The 22,170-nt window shown below is 35.8% G+C and overlaps 1 protein-coding gene across 1 annotated transcript in view; it reads right to left on the bottom strand.

The window, feature by feature from the left end:
- The window catches only part of THBS3 (thrombospondin 3), a 209,758-nt gene that overhangs the window by 55,294 nt on the left and 132,294 nt on the right, over nucleotides 1-22,170 (bottom strand). Inside the window, exons 13-14 of the mRNA XM_053703392.1 lie at nucleotides 8,901-9,008; nucleotides 8,542-8,701 (exon numbers count right to left, since the gene is read on the bottom strand). Of these exons, the coding sequence (XP_053559367.1) occupies nucleotides 8,542-8,701; nucleotides 8,901-9,008 (268 nt within the window). The remainder of the gene's footprint in view (nucleotides 1-8,541; nucleotides 8,702-8,900; nucleotides 9,009-22,170) is intronic.

The raw sequence follows: 22,170 nt of genomic DNA, 5'->3' as shown, positions 1-22,170 counted from the left end.
ACCTAACTGCTAACAATATGCTGCGGGAATACTTCTGAGCTCACTGAGCGCAACTCTACAGGACTCGCATTGCAAAACTACACAGAAAGTGAGAAAGATACCAGACTTGGTGCGCGGCACTGAGAGACACGGATCCGCCATCTTGGAATTTAAAAGTTTGCATGCAGTTAGGGATACAACACCTGCAAGGGCAGCAAGAGGAGTACTGAAGTTTGGGAAACATCATGTGAGAAGTACCGAAGTATCCGGTAAGCTGGATCGAAATTATATGTGGGGGCTAGCCATGATCTGAGGAGAGATAAGGGAACGCTGTACTGCAAGGCCCTAATTTTTTGCGCCCACGTGGGACACAACTAACAGGCGCATCTAACACTCTGTAAGACAGATAGCCCCACGGCCTTTGGAAGTCAGTAATGATATGAGGTGGGATAAAGATGGAGGAATGGGTTTGCTACTCACGGATAAACCACAAAGAGGGGCAATGCAGTATTAAAACTAAAATACAGCCGTTTTAAACGCTTCACTATCCAGCACCAGAGATGCAGTGCTCTGTTATGCCTATGTTTCATTTGGATTGGTATTTACCTTACGCTTAATACATGCTGATTGATCAAATTCCTCACTTTTAAAGATGCACTAAAAGATATAGCCTGCACTGTCTTATCTGTTAAGGTCAAAGAACAAGAATTCTGTGCTGTCTAAGGTTCATTTGGATTGGTATTTACCGTGTATCTGACACATAATTTATACTAAAGTCTTGAAACGTTACCAGGATACAAGAGACATTTATAATAGGTTCTGTCTGACTTTTACCATTACTAAAAGCTTCTAAGGGGGTAAACTTATTTACAAAAACTGTAATCCGCTGCAAAGGGTTGCTAGTGAACAGAAGGGAACAAATTAAACTACACAGTGCAGTTTAGCACAAGTTATCAGCCAGAACTAGGATACCTGTTCCTCTGCACGTGAACTATGTCGGTCAGAAAAACCAAACCACAACTTATTCCTAAATCCACTACACAGCACCCCTTTTTTAAACCCACTAAAGGAGGAAAAACACCAGAAAGAGAGACCTCACCCCCGGCAGAGGACATGGACTCAGACTCAGAACCCCAATCAGACAACACAGACATGATCTCTATTACAAAAGCAGACCTACAAAATCTAGTATCAAAGCAAGACATTAACACTATCTTTGACAAAATGCTAGAGAAAATGGACACTTTACAAAATACGGTCACTGATAGCTTGGCAGATATTAAACAAGACTTACAGGAATTGGGAGCAAGAGTCGAAACATTGGAGGGCAGAGAGGACTCTGTCACTGAAGACATATCCATCTTACAGCAACAGATATCATCCCAACAACAAGAACTATCTGACATCAATAATAAATTAGAAGACTTGGAGAATAGAGGAAGGAGATGTAACATAAGATTAAAAGGAATACCTGAAGCGGTGACTGCACCGGAAATAAAATCCTTTTTACTACAACTATTCCAAACCATAACAGAAGATAGGGAAGAGGGCAAATTTCAAATAGAAAGAGCTCATAGAGCTCTAAGAGCACCACCAAAAAAGGAGACCCTCCAAGGGACATAATTGTAAAAATGTTTCGTTTTCAAGAAAAAGAAGAAATAATGGCGGCAGCCAGAAAAAATCCCACCTTTAAATTTAAAGGGTCAATCATCCAGTTTTACCAAGATCTCTGCCTGAGAACATTACAAAAAAGAAGTGCACTACGACCTCTCACGCAGTTACTACGCAAAAACCAAATTCTTTACAGATGGGGTTTCCCATTTGCTCTACATATCCAACATGAAGGTAGAATAACCTCAATTGATAATCTATCAGATATCCCGGAGGTATGTAAACATCTCAAACTGGAATGTCCGGAGCTGCCAACCTCATCTCAGGACCAAAACACAACTCGAAACGCCTCACAGCAGGGAACATCATCTAGTGGAAGATGGACGAAAGTCCCTAAGAAAAAACAGAAAACCTGACCAACCCAAACCCCTAAACACTCGCTTTAGATAACCCACTGAAGGAGGAAAAGGGAAGAAAAAGTCCAGTCAGGGACATTCTGGCTGGATATGGTTCTTGCTTGTGAGATGCCATTGACACGAGACTGACCTGGAGATAAGTATATTTCTCTATTTGAACTGTCTATTTAAAAACATATTAAGCTATTATAATGGTACTGAGTTGGACAACAGCAAAAAATACCAGCCACCCCTTAAGTTATGTCATAATACTTTATATGGTTTACACTGTGTATCAAATTGGACAAATGAGACTCAGAGACGAACCCATTGCAGGTTGGGGGAGTGTCCCCTCACACTTTCTAATTGAAACATACGTATAACTTTCATTTTTCTTATGCACACCAATTGTGATGTGTTTTTTTTTCATACAACACAAGTTAAAAGTTTTGTAAAATGTTTTTTATTACAGCTTTTATATTACATTATTAGCTTATTTACTGTTATATATCCAATAGGGATATATTTAGTTTGTATATTTATGATGTTTACAGTTATGTGGTCATGGAAATACAATTCACTTTTTTATTTTTATGTTGTATCACATATTTGGGGGAAAGACACAAGCTATAGAGGCACCTTTTCATTGTTTACTGATTCTGTACCAGACAAACAGCCCCTAGAAGGGAAATATTTAGAACAATGCAAACTTGAGACAATGGATACTAATAGCATTATTGATCATACACACTGTTTTATCTATGGAAACGTGGGCTATTAATCTTATCTCACATAATGTTAGAGGGCTTAATTCAGATATTAAGAGGAGAACAGCTCTTACACAATATAGATCTTTAAGAGCCAACTTGATTTTCCTACAGGAAACACATTTCTTAGGCTCACAAATACCTAAGTATTGGACAAAAGACTTCCCATTACACTATCATGCCACGACTGACTCAAAAAAAAGGGGTCTCTCCATCCTTATCCACTCCTCTATACCCTTTGTACACACAGAAACAATCAGAGATAAAGAGGGTAAATTCTTGATAGTTAGAGGTCAGATACAAGGTACGGACATTACACTCTGTAATTTATATGCCCCTAACGATAAACAAGACACTTTCTTTAAGCTACTATCGCATCAAATGACAAATTGGACTCAGTCTAGAACGATATTAGCGGGAGACTTTAATGTAGACCTGGCATTACAATCTAGAAAACGTCTCCAATTAATGACCAATAAACAGCACAAACAATATAACAAAGCCAAGGCGATACTAGATCACCTGAGTACACATGCCTTAATCGACTCCTGGCAGACCCTATATGGAAACACGGTGGACACCACATATTATTCTGCAGCACACAAGACATACACAAAATTAGATTACATTTTTGTTAGCCAAATATTACAGCCTTCCCTAGAATCCGCTACTATCCACCCCTGTGTGTGGTCAGACCACTCGATAACACAACTGAAACTAGGTACTTTGCAGACAACAAACAGAACCAAAACATGGACTTTCGACCCTTTCTGTCTAAAGGACCCATTAACACTAAAAACTATAACGAGACAAATGTGTGAATATTGGGGGATCAATACAGGGACGACGGAAAATCCCATATAAACCTGGGCAGCTCACAAAACCTTTTTAAGAGGACTGCTTATAAGGGAAAAAGCTACATTGGTTAAAAAATGTAACAGTCAAAGGCTAGAACTCCAAAAAGAAATAAACACTCTAGAACGGCAACACAGACTTACACATTCTAAGGCTCTTTACCAAAAACTACAAGACAAACGCTCAACATTAGCCAATATTCTTAATGATCAGTCAGTTAAGGCGGCATTCAGACTTAAGACAAATTATTATATATACTCCAATAAACCGGATAGATATCTGGCTAATAAAATTCGAGATAAATTAAGGGTAGCGGCCATTGCACAAATTCAGAAACTAGACGGTACCACTACAACTCACCCGCAGGAGATAGTTGACTGCTTTGCTGACTACTATAGTGATCTCTATGACGGAAATAAGGTAACCCAATCAGCACAAACTAAAGTCTCACTAACTAACTTTCTTAATGAAACATCACTAGCCTCGTTGACGGACAAAGACAGGGATAGCTTGAATCAAGACATTACACTGACTGAAGTCCAACAAGCAGTTAAAGACTTAAAACCAGGAAAGGCCCCGGGTCCTGATGGACTCCCGGGGGAATACTATAAGTTGTTCCAATCCTCATTAGTACCCCATTTGGTTAAGCTTTCAAATCACATTATGCAAGGACATGCAATACCTCCAGACCTCCTTAGAGCAAGGATAGCTGTGATACCCAAACCAGGGAAAAATCTCAAATGGTGTGCTAGTTATAGACCCATCTCTCTTATAAATCAAGATCTTAAGATCTTTACCAAGATATTAGCTAATAGGCTCAAAACCATACTGCCAGATATCGTCCATCCAGATCAGGTTGGGTTTGTGATGGGAAGGGAAGCTCCTGATAACATTAGACGAATACTCACGATCATTAACCAACTGACAAGATCGAAAACGCCTTCTCTGGTCCTATCATTGGATGCGGAGAAGGCGTTTGACAGAATTGATTGGGTATACATGTTCGCTGTCCTAGATAAGATGGAATTTAGGGGCCCCTTTGTAACAGCTCTAAGGAGTATATACTCTGCACCTACAGCCACTGTTAGGGCTATTGGACATCATTCCAAACTTATAAATATTAAAAATGGAACGAGACAGGGATGCCCTCTCTCGCCACTGTTGTTTGCGCTCTGTATGGAGCCATTAGCTGCTTGTATTAGACAAAACCCTGGCATTACAGGCTTCCAACTTAAAAAGAAGGACTATAAGATTGCCCTTTTTGCAGACGATGTTCTGTTAACTTTGACCAAGCCATTGACCTCCCTTACTAACCTTTACGAAGTCTTCGACCGATTTTCTGCCATATCGGGATATAAAATAAATATGGACAAAAGTGAAGCAATGGCAATAGCATTACCACCCCAAACAAAAAAAATAATTGAACTCAATTTTGAATTCTCTTGGGTTAAGACACATGTCAAATACTTAGGAATCAATTTATCTGCTCAATTTATGGACCTATATAAAACTAATTATTTGCCATTATATAGAGATATTCGTAAAGATATCGCAAAATGGAGACACCTTAAAGGGACAGTCAAGGCCAAAAAAAACTTTTATTTTTCAAATAGGGCATGTAATTTTAAACAACTTTCCAATTTACTTTTATCAACAATTTTGCTTTGTTCTCTTGGTATTCTAGTTGAGAGCAAACCTAGGAAGGCTCATATGATAATTTCTAAGCCCTTGAAGGCCGCCTCTAATCACATGCTTTTGTATTTGCTTTTCACAACAGGGGAGAGTAGTTCAGGTAAACCATATAGATAGCATTGTGATCACGCCCGTGGGTTGTGGCAGACACTGCACTAATTGGCTAAACTGCAAGTCAATAGATAATAACTAAAAGTCATGTGATTAGGGGCGGTCAGAAGATGCTTAGATACAAGATAGTCACAGCAGTAAAAAGTGTATTAATATTACAGTGTTGGTTATCTATCTTTTTAAACAACAAAAATTCTGGTGTTGACTGTCCCTTTAACTTTTCGTGGTATGGCAGAATTTCAGCTATAAAAATGAATATTCTAAAGAGACTACTATACCTGTTCAGGACCTTGCCGATAGCGGTTCCTAAGAGAGATCTGGAGACAATGCAGTCAGAATTTATTCATTTTGTTAATAACAAAAAGCACTCCAGAATCCCTTATCAGATAATGACAAAACACAGACAGCTAGGTGGGATCGGAATCCCTAACCTGACAGATTATTATGACGCCTCTAGACTGGCTCAAACAGCACTAATGGGATCCTCTAACCCGGATATAATCTGGATAGGGATGGAATCGGATCTGGGAGAGGTGGACTCCCCGGGGGCTCTAATATGGGACACTACCATATCTGTACAAGAAATTCATAACTACTCCCCAATTACTGGCCTCTCGGTAGAACACTGGAGAACTTTAAATAAGAAAAAAAAACTGGTCCCAGATAACTCACTTAAGACACCACTCAGATACCTTATCCCAAAGGAGTATAGGAAGCAATTAGACAAATGGGTAAATAAGGGCCTTTATAGGGTGGGAGATATGATATCACATGGTAAGCCATTAACCTTCACACAGACTCAGGAAAAGCTTGCACCAGACCCCCTTAGATGGTACTTATACTTACAAGTTACTTCTGCCTTACATAAATTAAATCAAACGCACGAAATCAACTCAGTACCACTTTAGAGAAAATATGCAGTGCTGACACTAGACTAAAACATACCATCTCGCGGCTATACATAGCAATACAGTCAACTACAAGTGAGGAAAAGTCTTCTATTATGTGCAAATGGGAGACTGACTTAGGCAACAGTATGGAGGTGAAGGAATGATATGAGCTACTTTATTCCTCCTGCAGAGGACTGATAAGTGCGGATCTACGAGAAAATAGTTGTAAGACCATTTTTAGGTGGTATCTAACCCCAATAAAAACCTCCCACTTTACAGAAGTAAAAAATAGGAATTGCTACAGAGGATGCAATGAAATAGGGACCTATGCACACATGTGGTGGGAATGTCATGAAGTTAGACGGATTTGGATGAAGCTGTCTGACCTTCTTAGTACACTACTGGAGGAACGGATAACATTAACTATGTCCCAGGGACTCCTTAATATGCCACTCCCAAAATACCACCATCATATTAATACTTTCATTAGAATACTCTGCACAATCACAAGGATATGCATAGCTAAGTACTGGAGGGAGAGGGCACCACTATGGCAAGAAATCCTAAATAGAATTAGTTTGACACATAAACTCCATGAAACCGCAGCTTTCATCCTGGGAAACGTAGATGCTTACCACAAAACATGGTTTTACTGGTTAATGCAATCGAATTGACACACTGACTTCCTTGAGGCCCTAAACTACATTGGTAGACAGACTACTAATACGCATCAAAAAATGTTGAAATAGGACAGGGTTTCTCATAGATACTTTACCCCCTATATGGAATATAGTTCTTAAGGTACCAAACGGCAATGACACATACATATGCTTATCACTTGACCACTTGTTGTTTTGTTTTTGTTTTTTGTTGCTTTTTGTTCTTCTTTGTTTGTTTCTTAAAAAAGGAAGGGAAAGATAATTTTTATTCTTTTCTCTATGAAAATTAATATGCAAAGAATCTATGTTAGCAGTCACGTTGTAGGGTGTAACAGATGGAGACTGATCTCCGATACTAGTATTAAAATTTCTTGATGAGATATTATATAACACTGGATGGACATTGGGGACTATAATCTCAAACTACAGTCAATGGTAAAAGTTGACGCAGAAAAAAGGAAGAAGTACAATTGCTATTTTGATGTAACACCTACTGATTATGTGATGTACCGATATATGACTGTTTATTAATCTGTGATGGAATGTATTTTGCATAGTGACAATAAAAATATTTTAACATAAAAATGTTATTATAGTGTTTGCAATGTGGGAGGGCCTCGGTTTAGGGGTTAATAGGTAGTTTATGGGTGTTAGTGTACTTTTTAGCACTTTAGTTAAGAGTTTTATGCTACGGCGTTGTAGTGTAAAACTCTTAACTACTGACTTTTAAATGCGGTACCAGTCTTGACAGGAGAGGGTCTACAGCTCACTTTTTTTCAAACTCATAATACCGGCGCTATGCAAGTCCCATTGAAAATATAGGATACGCAATTGACATAAGTGGATTTGCGGTATTTCCAAGTCTGGCCAAAAAAGTGAGCGGTACACCTGTACCTGCAAGACTCGTAATACCAGTGGGCGTTAAAAAGCAGCGTTGGGACCGGCCAACGCTGCTTTTTAAGCCTAAGGCCAAACTTGTAATCTAGCCGTTTGAGAGCGCAAAAGAAATTGGTGCAAAATATTTTATTTTCTTAAAATATACAAATATTTATTTAAAAAAGAACTAAAGTGATAATGCATTTGTGAAGCAGTTCCTGACATTTTCTTATGTTACCAGTTCTCTCCGATCTGTATCTGACCTGATATATGTATACTTTATGTGCCGTACATTTATCCATTACTTGAGATCCTGCAGAGAGGTAGCATCCAGCATGTAGGTTAATGGTTGTACGTGGTATCAAAGTTGCCAGTCCCTGAGTTTTGTTATATGTCCCTGGATATTTTTTTTTCCAATCCAGGGACATATCATTAGTAAAATGAAAGCTGAAGTCTGATACAGAAATACAGGCATTAGAGTGTTGTAAATTTTATCTATGAATTCCAGCTTCAATATTAGCCGAATGCCACAGACCACAGCCATTTTCACCTTCCATTTTACTAAAAAATTACGAAAGCTGAATTTTAGCACATCCCTATTTTTAACCTTTATTATGCTGTATCATAAAATGATCCAATAACATTTTTGACACATAAAGTGACAATGTTATGTCTGGATAACCCTTATTCCTAACATCTGACTTACCATCACCATCAATATCATTGTCACAAGCGTCACCTTCTCCATTGGCATCAGTGTCTTTCTGGTCATTGTTGGGGACATTAGGACAGTTGTCACAAGCATCTCCAAAGGAGTCAGTGTCAGAGTTCTGTTGATCCTTGTTGGGGATAAGTCTGCAGTTATCCTGCAGAGGAACAAAATATTATAACATATTGCTAATTTCACCATTAAATTTAAAGTTATTTTTTGTTATATTTTGTTAAATGAATAATAATAAATGTGCAACATGTTAATTTGTCCCCTACAAATACTGCCCACAATGAACATAATAATACTAATGTACACAGAACACAGTGAGTTGGACACACTCATCAGTGCTGTACCTCAACATTCTTAATTCCATCCCCATCTGCGTCTTCGTCACACTGGTCTCCAATCCCGTCATTATCTGCATCTTCCTGGCCAGAGTTAGGAGTGAATCTGCAATTATCCTATACAGGGAAAAACAAATAAGACTAAATCTACAACAATATACATACTCATTAGCCATGAAACTTAGTGGTATAACTCTCTCTGTCCTAAAAAGGAAACTAGTTTATGTACCCAAGAAACATGATCCTACCTGCTTTGAAGATGAAACCAGTGCTTGCACATAAGGGCAGTAGACTATCTAAACTAAAGATGAAACTGGTATGTCCAAGAAGTAAACCCAATAAATCCACAACTCATGTTAAGGGTATTATGTTAGTAATAACCTACAGGAAATCCAACATATTTCCTAAAGAAAGACAATCGATCTGATTCTCTAAAACACAGGGTGTGAAGTGAAATCATCAAACTATCCCTCACATGGCTAGACCTCACTCAATTCAAAGAGACTGGCTCTGGAAGTACCATTATGTAGTGAGCTGTCTCCTGTAGAAATTAATAAAGTTCTTTGGAATGAATAATCCCTCAAGGGTCCCTGAATAAAACAGGAAGAACCCAGCACTTTTAATATTTTTTTTCCCAAGTAAATACAAACTGCAGTGTTGTCAGAGTACTTTAATTATAGTTGCCAACTGTTCCATTTTTCCCGGGACAGTGCAGTTTTTGGCTTCCTTTCCCTGCCTTTTAAGTGTGTCTCTTGTTCTATTTAGTCTGTATTTAGTTTAATAATAATTGCCTAGATTACGAGTTTTGCGGTAAGCTGAAAAAGCAGCGTTATCAGGTCCTAACGCTGCTTTTTTACGCCCGCTGGTATTACGAGTTTCCGTAACGCAACAAAAATCACCATCTACGCTCAAATCTCTATCGCACATACAGACCAGTAGTTAATCATATACCGCTAACAAAAACATCCACAAATCACTTCAAAAACATTACACAAAGTTCACGTACACTCATACAAACACTGCACAATATTATTTTTTTTTAAATAAAAAATTTAATGTCAAAATAGAACGGATCAAAGTTACGAGATCTCGGGTGTTTGAAAAAAAAGCCACACAAAACCATTTTACATAGACAGACGGGAACATATATTCATATAGCTACATCTAACTACAAATATTATCACATACATACACTAATCGATAGATACAAACAATATACAGCACATTACCTACATAAAACATTTTTTTATTATGAAATTAACACGATTTAGCTACTTTTACACAGAAGGACATGACGTCACTCACTTTACGCTCAACACAAGTGTTTGGTTTTATTACTCAGGACATTTCTCTCCTCCATAGACTTCTATGGGGAAGATGTGCTCGTGCACGCGACAGGCAGATTTACCTGATGCACGCAAAATACGTAGACCTGAAAACTCGTAATATCAGTGTTACAATTGTTGCGCTAATTCATTCATTCTTGCGTTATGACAAATAGATCAAGAAATTACTATTTGCCTATGGAGTTATGGCTTTTACTTGTGTGAAATTCACTACAACATCACATTCTTAAAGGAAATTACATTACATCAACTACAACTCACCATCAACAATACGAAATCGGTTTACAAAATCAAATCATATATAAACGGACACAATTTTTTTTTGACATTTCAGTATTCACAAACAGTAGACAATTGTAAACACGTCTCATTTACCTCTATTATAGCATTTCATTTTTTAAAATCATATACTTGGATGAACAGCATATCTACATAGGCTCAACACATGATAAAAGATGGATGCAGATACATGACTTTTCACATTCACTCATGCATGTGCATTCATATTCAGGCAAAAAAACAACATAGAAACAATGAATACATTTACATCATACAACTACATTGGAAGGTTGCTTAACATTGGATTCTCTCTATGAATCATGAAACATAAAATATGGATTTAGTGTCCCTTTAACATCACGATTCACTCATAATATACCATTAGGAATTACGTACAATAATAACATATCATTAGAAAATATTACAGCTGTCACTTTTTTAGAAGGAACAACAATGCTATACTGCTGTGGGAGAGAATCACCATACATACGTATATGTACATAACACGCATCACACAACAGAAAAACACACATTTATCTTTTTAATCAGCACACAATAAGAATGTTCTAAAATACAACAACAGAATAAGGATTTGCAAACTAGACAGGCAGGTTGCTAATATGATGACATCATTCTAAGCTTCAACCATACAGATTACAGCATTAGGACTGTACCGCCCCTTTCAGCAGTTTCTCACTCAATACTACATATACGTAAACAAGAGTGTTGGAAGATCTTCAGTATTATTGCGATTTCAATGGGACGTGTAAAATATTGACATCTCGCCAATCATTTATATATAGAATATTATAGATGTCAGCAGTTACTTTATCGTTTAGAAACAATATTGCAGCAACATTGATCGATCAGATTCTATGCCATGTCTATGCACATTATACACAAGTTTGCACTTTCATGTTAGTGTGGACGTGTGCTTTTTACTATAAGATCGCGTTTAATAAGTATTTGTTACGCATATGAACAAACATTACAAAGATGCACTGTATATGTTACAATTTACACTTTCACATTACGATTCATTGTGGGAAAACAAAATTTCAGCAAACACCTAAAAAAACGCCCACTTTGAAAGCATTCGCGCCGCTCACATACAATCAAGTGTATACAATCAGCAATCATTACGAACACGCTACCATTGGACATATTGCACTATAAATCCCCCAAGCAACATGGCCAAAGCGTCCCTTGTGATCGACATTGTGTCAAATCGCTTTTGTGTTTTTGCATACCTTGTTACTCCTTGTGTGTTTGCTCTGCTGTTTGGCTTTGTGCTGCTTAGCTTGGCAAATATGGGTGATCCGCAGTTAGTTGCTGCTGGTGCTGTTGCACGAGAGGTGTTCAATAGAATCAGGCGGGCTCGGCGTCTCCAAGAGAGACAAAGGGCTCGTCTGGTTAGAGGTCCTCCTGTTTACAGGGTGAGGCCCACCTTGGATAACATGAGCGACTTTGAGGTTTATGACAAGTATAGGCTCAATCGCGAACAGCTCATTAGCCTTTACGATGTTCTTAAACCTCATATGGAGCCACGTAGATGTATGCGGACTGCAGTCCCTGGCATCACGAAGATGCTAAGTTGCATACACGTCCTGACCTCTGGAAGTTTTCAATCCTGAGAGGGGTACATGCATGGGCTGTCTCAGGGTACTTTCTCTGTGGTTTTAGACAACTTTCTGGACGCCATGGTACGAGTCAGTAAGCAATACATTCCCTCAAAATGATGGCGATTGGAGGCGCCTGAAGAGGGAATTCTATGCAATAGCTCGAATGCCCAATGTCTTGGTAGCAATAGATTGCACTCACATTGCGCTGCGTGCTCCAGCTGATGACTTGCCCTTCTGAAATCGCAAACACTTCCATAGTCTGAACGTGCAGTTTGTTTGCGATGCAGGGATGCGGATTATGCATGTGTGTGCGAAATTCGGCGGGCGTGTCATGATGCCCGCATCCTCAGACAGTCGTCCCTGTGGCGGCAGTTTGAGGGCAGACAGTTTCCCTATGGGTGGCTCGTTGGTGAGTACTTGTGCACAGCATGGTTCAGAAGTTAGACAATTGCCACTGTAATCTTCAAAAACAGTTGTGTTTGTGTAATGTGCAAAATGTGCAGTTCTAGGATGCGCTTTAACCATTTAATTGTCGCTTTCAGCAAATGTCTAGTTTTAGCTCCAAACAGATATGTAGCATGTCCTAGCTTAAATGTGCAGCTCTAGGATGCAATTTCACCATTTCTGTCTCTTTTAGCAAATGTCTTGTTTATGCGAAATACGCATATGTAGCATATCCTACCTAAAATGTGCAGATATAGGATGCGATTTAAACATGTCATTGTCTCTTTCTGCAAATGTCTAGTTTTAGCTCCAAACAGATATGTAGCATGTCCTAGCTTAAATGTGCAGCTCTAGGATACAATTTCACCATTTCTGTCTCTTTTAGCAAATGTCTCGTTTATGCGAAATACGCATATGTAGCATGTCCTACCTAAAATGTGCAGATATAGGATGCGATTTAACCATGTCATTGTCTCTTTCAGCAAATATCTAGTTTTAGCTCCAAACAGATATGTGGCATGTCCTAGCTTAAATGTGCAGCTCTAGGATGCAATTTCACCATTTCTGTCTCTTTTAGCAAATGTCTCATTTATGCAAAATATGCATATGCAGCATGTCCTACCTTAAATGTGCAGATATAGGATGCGATTTAACCATTTATTTCTCTTTTAGCAAATGTCTTGTTTATGCAATTTTTGTGTACACAAATTCATTGTATCTTATAAAACTTTATTTGATTATTTTTGTTATGTTCATTATTTATAGGTGATTCGGGTTACATGAGCCGGCCTTGGCTCATTACGCCGTTGCGTAACCCCACGGACGAGGCCCAGGAGCGCTACAATCAGGCGCACAAGCGGACTAGGGCTGTAGTGGACAGGATGTTTGGGCTCCTCAAAATGCAGATACGATGCCTGGACAGGTCTGAAGGAGCCCTCCAATACAGCCCTAGTAAGGTGTCAAAGATCATTATAGCCTGCAGCATCCTGCATAACATTGCTCAGCCGCTGGGATGCTGCAGGCCGTCCAGGCGCCCCGAGACTTCCTCCAAGATGAGGAGGATAACCCTGTTCTAGAGGGGCCATTCCGGGACGAGGGGCTCAATGTCAGAGCAAACATCATCAACCGCCACTTCAGACGGTAAATACTAGAAGTTTTATAGGAGCATTGCGAATATGTGTGAATTTTAGGGAAATGAGAAGTAGAGAATTGTGCAAACATGTTAGGATTGTTCAAAAATGATTAGATCAAAATATAATTTAATATTATTATTATCATAGGTAATTTTTACATCAGATGATTCTGGCATTGGCTCCTGTAATGACTTTGCCACCTGATTTTCAAAGACAACATCAGATGGTAAGTATAAACAATGTATGGACTGTGGGTGGGGGGAATTTTGCACAATCAGCAATCATATGGCATACATTTTAAAATGTAGTATTTAGTTTACACATTACTAGATTTTTGGATAGTCAGAAAGGGATACTCTAGCAATACTATATGTTTCCAAGTCATATTCCAAGTCATACATCAGAGGTTAGGTCTGCACAATGTATGACTCAGCTTCACACTTGATTGATAGAACATAACACAATATGCTACACACGCTTAGTAAGCTAGTGATCTAAATAGTTTCAGAAATGGGGGGGGGGATGCAGAACTAAGTCACACACTTTTATTAATGATTTGATTTACACTTCTTCTTCCATTAGGGAGATGACTTCATCTAAAGACTGAAAGTAAAGAATTCAAGACTGAAAGTGAAGAATCCCGGACTGAATGTGATCATGTCTGTGGCATTGTCTTTCAACTGTGCTGACTATAAAAACCATACAAAGACACGTTCACATGGTAAGTGGCAACAATTCTATGGAACAAGACTGTGGATGCATCCTATTGGAGACACTTAGGTTTCATTTTATATTTGTTTTTTAGATGGTATTTCACAATCCTCTATTTTGAAAATGATGAATAGGACACCTAATGAAGATAAACTGATATTTTGAAGAAAATTGCCTTTCAAAGACCATACATCCAGGTTAGTTTGCACAATGCATGCTATTTAAGAATCATAGGAGGAAGAATGTTCCAAGAATTAGGAATATATACATGTCCTATTTTAGAATAGGTTTATTTTATATACATTACTCCTACTTTGTGCTAGAGAAGACTCAGATTCTGACCAATCAGACAAAGGGATACATTTCATAGTTGACATTTAGGTATATTATTATTTGAAGGGGCATGAAATATTACATTCAATTATGTCCCTTATACAATATTTTTAATGTCAAATATGATATGCATTATTGTCTAATTTTAATGCTAATCTGTGTAATTCAAATATTGATTATACAATTTAATTTGATTAATTTTAAAATATGGATAGATATAGATCTCCAGTATGAACCTGTTTTTAATATCAAGACAAACCATACATGTTAGAGCATAGACAGAAGATGATTTTTAAATTATTAGATGTTCAGAATATTTTGGGACATGTGTTAATTAAATAACCTAATTGACTAATGTTTTTAATATTTCTTTTCTTTCTCTTTCAGATTTTCTTTTTTTGATGAATTCTAAAATCTTAGATTTTAAATAAATATATTTACATACTACTTCATCAAATTTTGTTATTTTCTTGAAAATACATATTTGATACATCTCTATCACAGTAAGCTAAGAATACATCCATCTAATATTCTGACATGTAAACAAAATATTTGTCCCATGACTGGTAAAGTATCTATTTTACAAGCACAGGTCTGATATCAAATATACTAATTTTAAAATCTTGGAATTAAAAAATATCAACACAGATTAAGCAGATAATTTTAAACTCAAGTATTTTAGCAAATTTAAGGTGGAGTTAGATACAGTCATCTGTGATTTGATTGTGTGATTTAGAGATGTCAAAATCATAAAATGTTTGATGAGGATATGTAGTATAAATTATACATAACAACTTTGCTCATTTCACTTTTAAGAAATGAAAGTGTTTAACTTCTTACATTAAAGTCACAGTGTAGTTTAATGTTAGATTTACATTCTAAACTATATAATCCTTCTTGGGTATCCATAATTTATTAAAAAAAAATATAGGTTATTTATTCTGCTTTATTTCTTTCAAAGGTAATATAGTTTAAATTTTATTTAAATCAAACGTAATTTAATTTCACTTTTAAACCAAGCTATTTATTGTATGACATATTGATGACTTCTCACTATAGTGGAGTTATTTGAAGGGTCAGTTAACTATAGATATATCAAAATAGAATTTTTCACAATTATACTCTTTACCTGTTGGAGTGTATGACATTTCTATAGGTATTTGCGTTACCCTTACTTTAAAATTATTTTATTTATACAATGTCAACTACACCTATTTCTAATGGTTTGGTCCTTAAAGGGACATTAAACACATAATTTGATTTCATGATTCAGACAGATAATACAATTTTAACTAACATTCAAAATTACTTCTATTATCTAATGTAATTCATTCTTTAGATATCCTTTGTTAAATAAAGAGCAATGCACATGGGTTAGCCAATTACACAAGGCATCTATGTGCAGCCACCAATCAGCAGCACCTGAGCCTATCTAGATATGATTTTCAAGCAAAAATATAAATCTAGAAAAGCAAATGAGATACTATAAATATATTATAAATTTGTTTAATATTGTATTATACATCTGAATCAGGAAATAAAATATTGTTTAATGTCCGTTTAAGGCAAAGCTTTATAAATACAGCCATTGTAAGATTTTTCACTCACAGTGGCCCATACAATACATAAGGGAATAATAATTATATATTTTAGATGTTGATTGGCACATATAAGAAGTATGTATATGCCTAAACATGTGATTAAGTCAGGAGAACAGACTATCTATCCAAGATAATAGACATATTTGTGGTTTTAAAATCAAAATAATAATTCTTAGACAAACATGATTCATATTTCATGCATTATATACTCTGCTGCTAATAATTATTTTTAAACACATTACTTTGTCAAAATCTTAGAAAAAAACTGTCCCTTTAAGAGTCCCTTTAACTGTCCCTTTAAGAGTCTGCTTTGAATCATTAAAAATATCTATGAATGGAGATAAGTGGACATTTAAAAAACAAGTTTCTTACACAGGTCAAAAGTATATTCATATACTAGGATAGAATATCCTTATGTTTATTTTATTGTATACAATTAAATCTCTTCTTGGTTTACTGTCCCTTTTATTTTTCATATTCACACATGACTACATAATTATTACTAAATACTTAATTTTAGTTTTGAGCTTCTGATGGATATTTCATTTTTATTGAAAGTGAAATGAAAAAATAAACTAATCTTCAATGATTCAGACAGAGTAGATTATAATTTTTTAAAAAATGGACTTTAATAATAACATATTGTTTATTCTCATGTTATCCTAAATTTGCACAAATGAGATGCATTGGTTTATGACCAGCAAAGCATTACTGAGAAATATCTACTTATTTGTGGGTGGGCAACAATGCATATTTACAATTTTTAGACAGATGTCTTTATATAAATTTAAATATTGCATATTAGATCATTAAATGGACATTAATTAAAAACTAAGATTTTTTTATGGATTCCTAAATAAAACAAAAATTAAGCAATAAAATGTACTTCTATTATCTAATTTGCTTAATTCTTTTGATGTACTTTCATTTACAAACATATCTAGATATGCTCAGTAGCTGAAGATTGGTGGATGCACAGAGATGCCTTGTGTGATTGGATCAACCATGTGCATTGCTATTTCTTCTGTAAAGGATATCTAAAGAATAAGCTAAATAGATTGAGTTACATTTTAATGTATAAAAATGTATTCTCTATCCGGATCGTGAAACAAAATATTTTTGTGTAATGTCCCTTTAAATTAAATTAAAAAAATACGCTGTTGCAAAAAATAAATATATGTGAGCATTTCCGACCAATACAAGCTTGATGTTTATTTAATAATAATGAACAATCGTGGAAATAAATATTTAAAATATTTTGCAAAGTTATGTCCATTATAAATACAAATATCGCTTTTCAGAAATATAGCGTGGTAAATATATCTTGCAACACGAGATTCACATCTTTAAAAATTCTATTCTAATGTCACGCACTAGCACACAATCGATGTGCATTGTTGGGATTATAAATACATTTAATAGAGCAATGTCAATACTTCATAATGAGTCACAATATTTCTTTAATAAACTATGAAGATATACAATGTTTAGGTTTTACAATAAAATATATTCATATTAAATAACATGATCAATATTAAACATAGAAATGTGACTGGATTATATTTACTATCGTGAGTAAAAATCAAAGCGACATCAAATGTAAACTTAATATTTTAATATTTAATGGATCACGTATATTAAATCTGCGTCACAAATATACGCATAACAGTCCCATAAATTACAAATAAGTCTACATTCCAAATGTAGCAACAGCACCCCCAGGAGGTATGTGTATGGAAGTCACAATGATATGAAACATTAAGGAACGGCCAATCAGAGTTCATAACACAAACATAACTTGAGTCAGTATGGTCTCACAGACATAAGAAAAAAATTAAAATTATTATCCAATCAGATGTACAGATACCATGTCCCATGGTGCATCTCATGTTTACTTCACCATATAAAAGTCTATTACACGTTGCCATTTTAGTCAGTTCTCTAATGCCTGCTGGCAGATATATATATTAATATAATATTATATTATTAGAAAACCTAGCAGGCATGACGTCTCCCAGGTTCACACGGTTGGAGAGTGCAGCACTGGTCAACGCCGTTGAGGACTTCTACCCGCAGCTGTTTGGGAACAAGAAGAGGTCGACGAAGCAGAGTATTAAGAAGGCCCTCTGGTTGTCTGTCACCAATGATGTTAAATCGGTGTGTGGCATCCAGAGGACCTCGGATCAAATCATGCAGAGATTCAGGGATATGAGGTTGCGGCTCAGCAAAAAAGTCAACCTCATAAGGGAGTGGGTAAAAGCCTGTCGGAGCGATGGAAAAAAGGATCCACCCCCACGGAAACTATACCTGCAACCTTATGAGGTGACTTTATGCGCCCTCCTCAATCTCTGGGTCCCCCGCAGATTTGAATCCGGTCACTCGTCAACTTCTTCTCCTTCCCCAGTTGCTGGATCAGAAAGTCCCGACCCGGAGGCCAGTGCAGCAGCTTCTCCGATCGGTGACCTGGGAAAAGAAGCGAGACAATCTGAACAAGGTAAATATCCTAATTCATATAATATATTAATATTGGATTATATATTTAGGAAATGTGTATATAGTCAGATATTCAACCTAACACTCCATCAATGAGAGAATAAACAGTCTGTAGATGAACTTTTTAAATCGTTACAAAGTATTTTATTTCAAGTAAAAAAACTACAGGTACACACCACTTCTCACACCTCAGCTAAAATCTGATGCGTTTCCTGCTGCTAAACGGCACTTCAACCTATATAGATCACACAACACACGCTACATATGATGTTTAGATATCTGAATTTATATTCGTCACACATGAAATAGGAATGATGTTTCTTGTGCTCTGTAGAATATGCATCACAGAGATAAAATGGAATTGCGCATCCGTAAAATCCCTATCATCCGCCATTTCATACATTGAATATCTAATCATACAAAAGTTAAACATATTAATTGTTAGCATTCCAAATTTATAAATTTCTGATGTGAATATAGTAATACACCCAATTGAAAATATATTTGAAGTCTGTAAAAATTATAATCATTACACTACTATATCCAAATAAATTCGGAATCACGGAAGCGCAATTCTGCTTTAAATAATTGCGCAATGATCACGAAATATATAATTGCGCAGAGATGTGAACATGTGTTTGCTGTAACAGTGGCATTGCTTTAGACATGTTGGTCAAATGTATACGTTAATTAGTATATATGTGAAGAATACAGTATCCTTATTTACAATCTTCTGCATTATAAAAGCATTACTAGCAAGATCAAAAGAATAATTGAACAATGTCTAACAATTGATGACAATGCAAGAAGAAAAAAATGACTTAAAGCGACAGTCAACAACATAAAAGATTGTAAAGAAGAATACATGATCTCTTTATTTATTAATTAATTTAGAAAACAATTAACTTATGTGAATACCAATCGAAATTTACTTTGTCAATTCGAAAAATAAAAATCTGATTTTTCGTGTCCATGGCCTGATTTGTATTAATGATATCCAATCCTGTTTGAATCTTTTACAGATATGGATGTTGGTGCTGGAACCTCAAGCCCGTGTTCGTCACAGCGTAGTATGTCTCATTTTAATTTACCTTTGTCTTACAAACTTGGCCATAACATTACATAATCCAATCACATTGATCTATATTAATATGGATACTCTAAATCTAATTTGTTGTTATTTTAAAATAAGAATCACGAATCAGAGTTTGGATTCCATTATAAGAAAAATCGCAATTTAGGATTATTTCAATATCTTCCTCGATTCTTGATATCTTCATTTTAAAGGGACAATAAACCCAATTTATTTCTTTCATGATTCAGATAGAGCATGCAATTCTAAGCAACTTTCCTATTATCATTTTTCTTTGTTCTATTGCTATCTTTCTTTTAAAAGTAGGAATGTGATGCATAGGAGCCAGCCCTTTTCTTTTCTTTTTAACCTGGGTTATGCTTGTGTATTGTTGTTTAAATGTAAGCCTCCAATAAGCAAGAGCTATCTATGTTGCTGAACCTAAAACAGGCTGGCTGCTCAGATTTCATTCCTGCTTTTAAACAAAAGATAGCAAAAGAACAAAGATAATTTGAGAACATGAGTAAATTTTAAAGTTTTTCACAAATTGCATGCAAGATTATTAAACTGAGATAATCGATGTAAATTATGAATTTGATGTAAATAGTATCCTGTCTGTGAATCCTGAACTTAATTGTTTGTATTTCATGTCCCTTTAAGTGATGCTGACCACAATTCTTAAGGAATGGATATGCATTTCTAATGTATTTTTGTCATTTTTACATCAACATAGACATATAATATTTTTAAAACAGACTATTATTTGAATGTTGACAGCACATGTATTCCAATTTCTCTTATATCTTATTGTAGTAGTCTAACAAAAGAAATCACTGTGTGTAATGCGCATATTTTAGATGATTAATATCTTTCTCTTATTATCGTTTCTCTTTAATTATCCAATGATATATTGCTATAGATAGGCTGACCATATTTCAACTTGAATAAGTGACACATATGATAAATACATGTGTAATTATTTTTATTCCAAATACATTTTTAAACATATCTGAAAACATCCCTGACATATGTATTTCTCATGTGTCCCTTTTTAAAGCGTAAAGATGGACACCATAGCTATAGGTAACATATAATGTATAACCAATCCCGATTTTCATAATGTATCTCGTAGCATTATTTCTCCTTTAAAGGGACATGAAACACAATAATCTATTTGATCATTTATGTATAACATACGATTTTTTAAAATTTTTCTTTCCATAAATTCTCAAATTTGTTTAAGGATCAGCAGGGCACTACTGGTTTCTAAATGAACACATAGGTGAACCAATGACAATCGGTATATATATGTAGCCACTTCTTCTTCTCTTGAGATTACCTCTAAACACAGTTTCATCAAAAGATTAAAATTAAATTTGAAAATGTAGTTCAAATTGCAATGTCGTACATAATCGTGTAACATAAAATGTGGGTTTCATGTTCATTTAAACCCTGCTGCTTCCTAAATAGTTAATAATCCTCCGATTCTAATGAAATATATCCTTATTACCAACAATGGATTATATTTCATATATCACAGCATTACGTTATCTAGCGTGACATTCATAGATAACAATATAGCACATAATAGTTTTTAAAATATAAATATGTTTCTTATTGACATGCAAAGCTGTAAAATGAGTCCTTGTATTGGATGATGTTTTTACGCGATCTCGGATGCACCATGTTGCTTAAGACATCACATGCCAAGCTGTAAAATGAGTTCTTGGATTGGATGCCGTTTTTACGAGATCTCGGATGCGCCTTTGATTGGATGACGTTTTTACGCAATCTCATATGCGCCATGTTGCTTAAGACGTCACATGCCAAGCTGTAAAATGAGTTCTTGGATTGGATGCCGTTTTTATGCGATCTCGGATGCGCCTTTGATTGGATGCCGTTTTTACGCGATCTCGGATGTGCCATGTTGTTTAAGACGTCACATGCCAAGGCGTTAATTCCGTCTGATTGGATTACGTTGGCCCACAATTTTTTATTTTGCACGTAACCCACGTTTGCGAATGAATGAAGACAAGTTTAAAACCATGACGATTATGGATTGTGTCAATCATGTACATTGTTGAACTATAGCTGATAAAGAACACAAAAATCTCTTTTGATGGCTGTCTTGTTGAAGAAACGAATGAAGGCAATATGTTTTGAGGCAAGTGCAAATCTATGAATATACTCCATTTTGTTTAATATGTTTGTCAACAATATTTTCCTTTTTATAAATAATTACTGT

This window comes from Bombina bombina, chromosome 1, assembly GCF_027579735.1.
Source record: "Bombina bombina isolate aBomBom1 chromosome 1, aBomBom1.pri, whole genome shotgun sequence".
NCBI classification, from domain to species: domain Eukaryota; kingdom Metazoa; phylum Chordata; class Amphibia; order Anura; family Bombinatoridae; genus Bombina; species Bombina bombina.
This window is presented reverse-complemented; position numbering and strand designations above follow the sequence as displayed.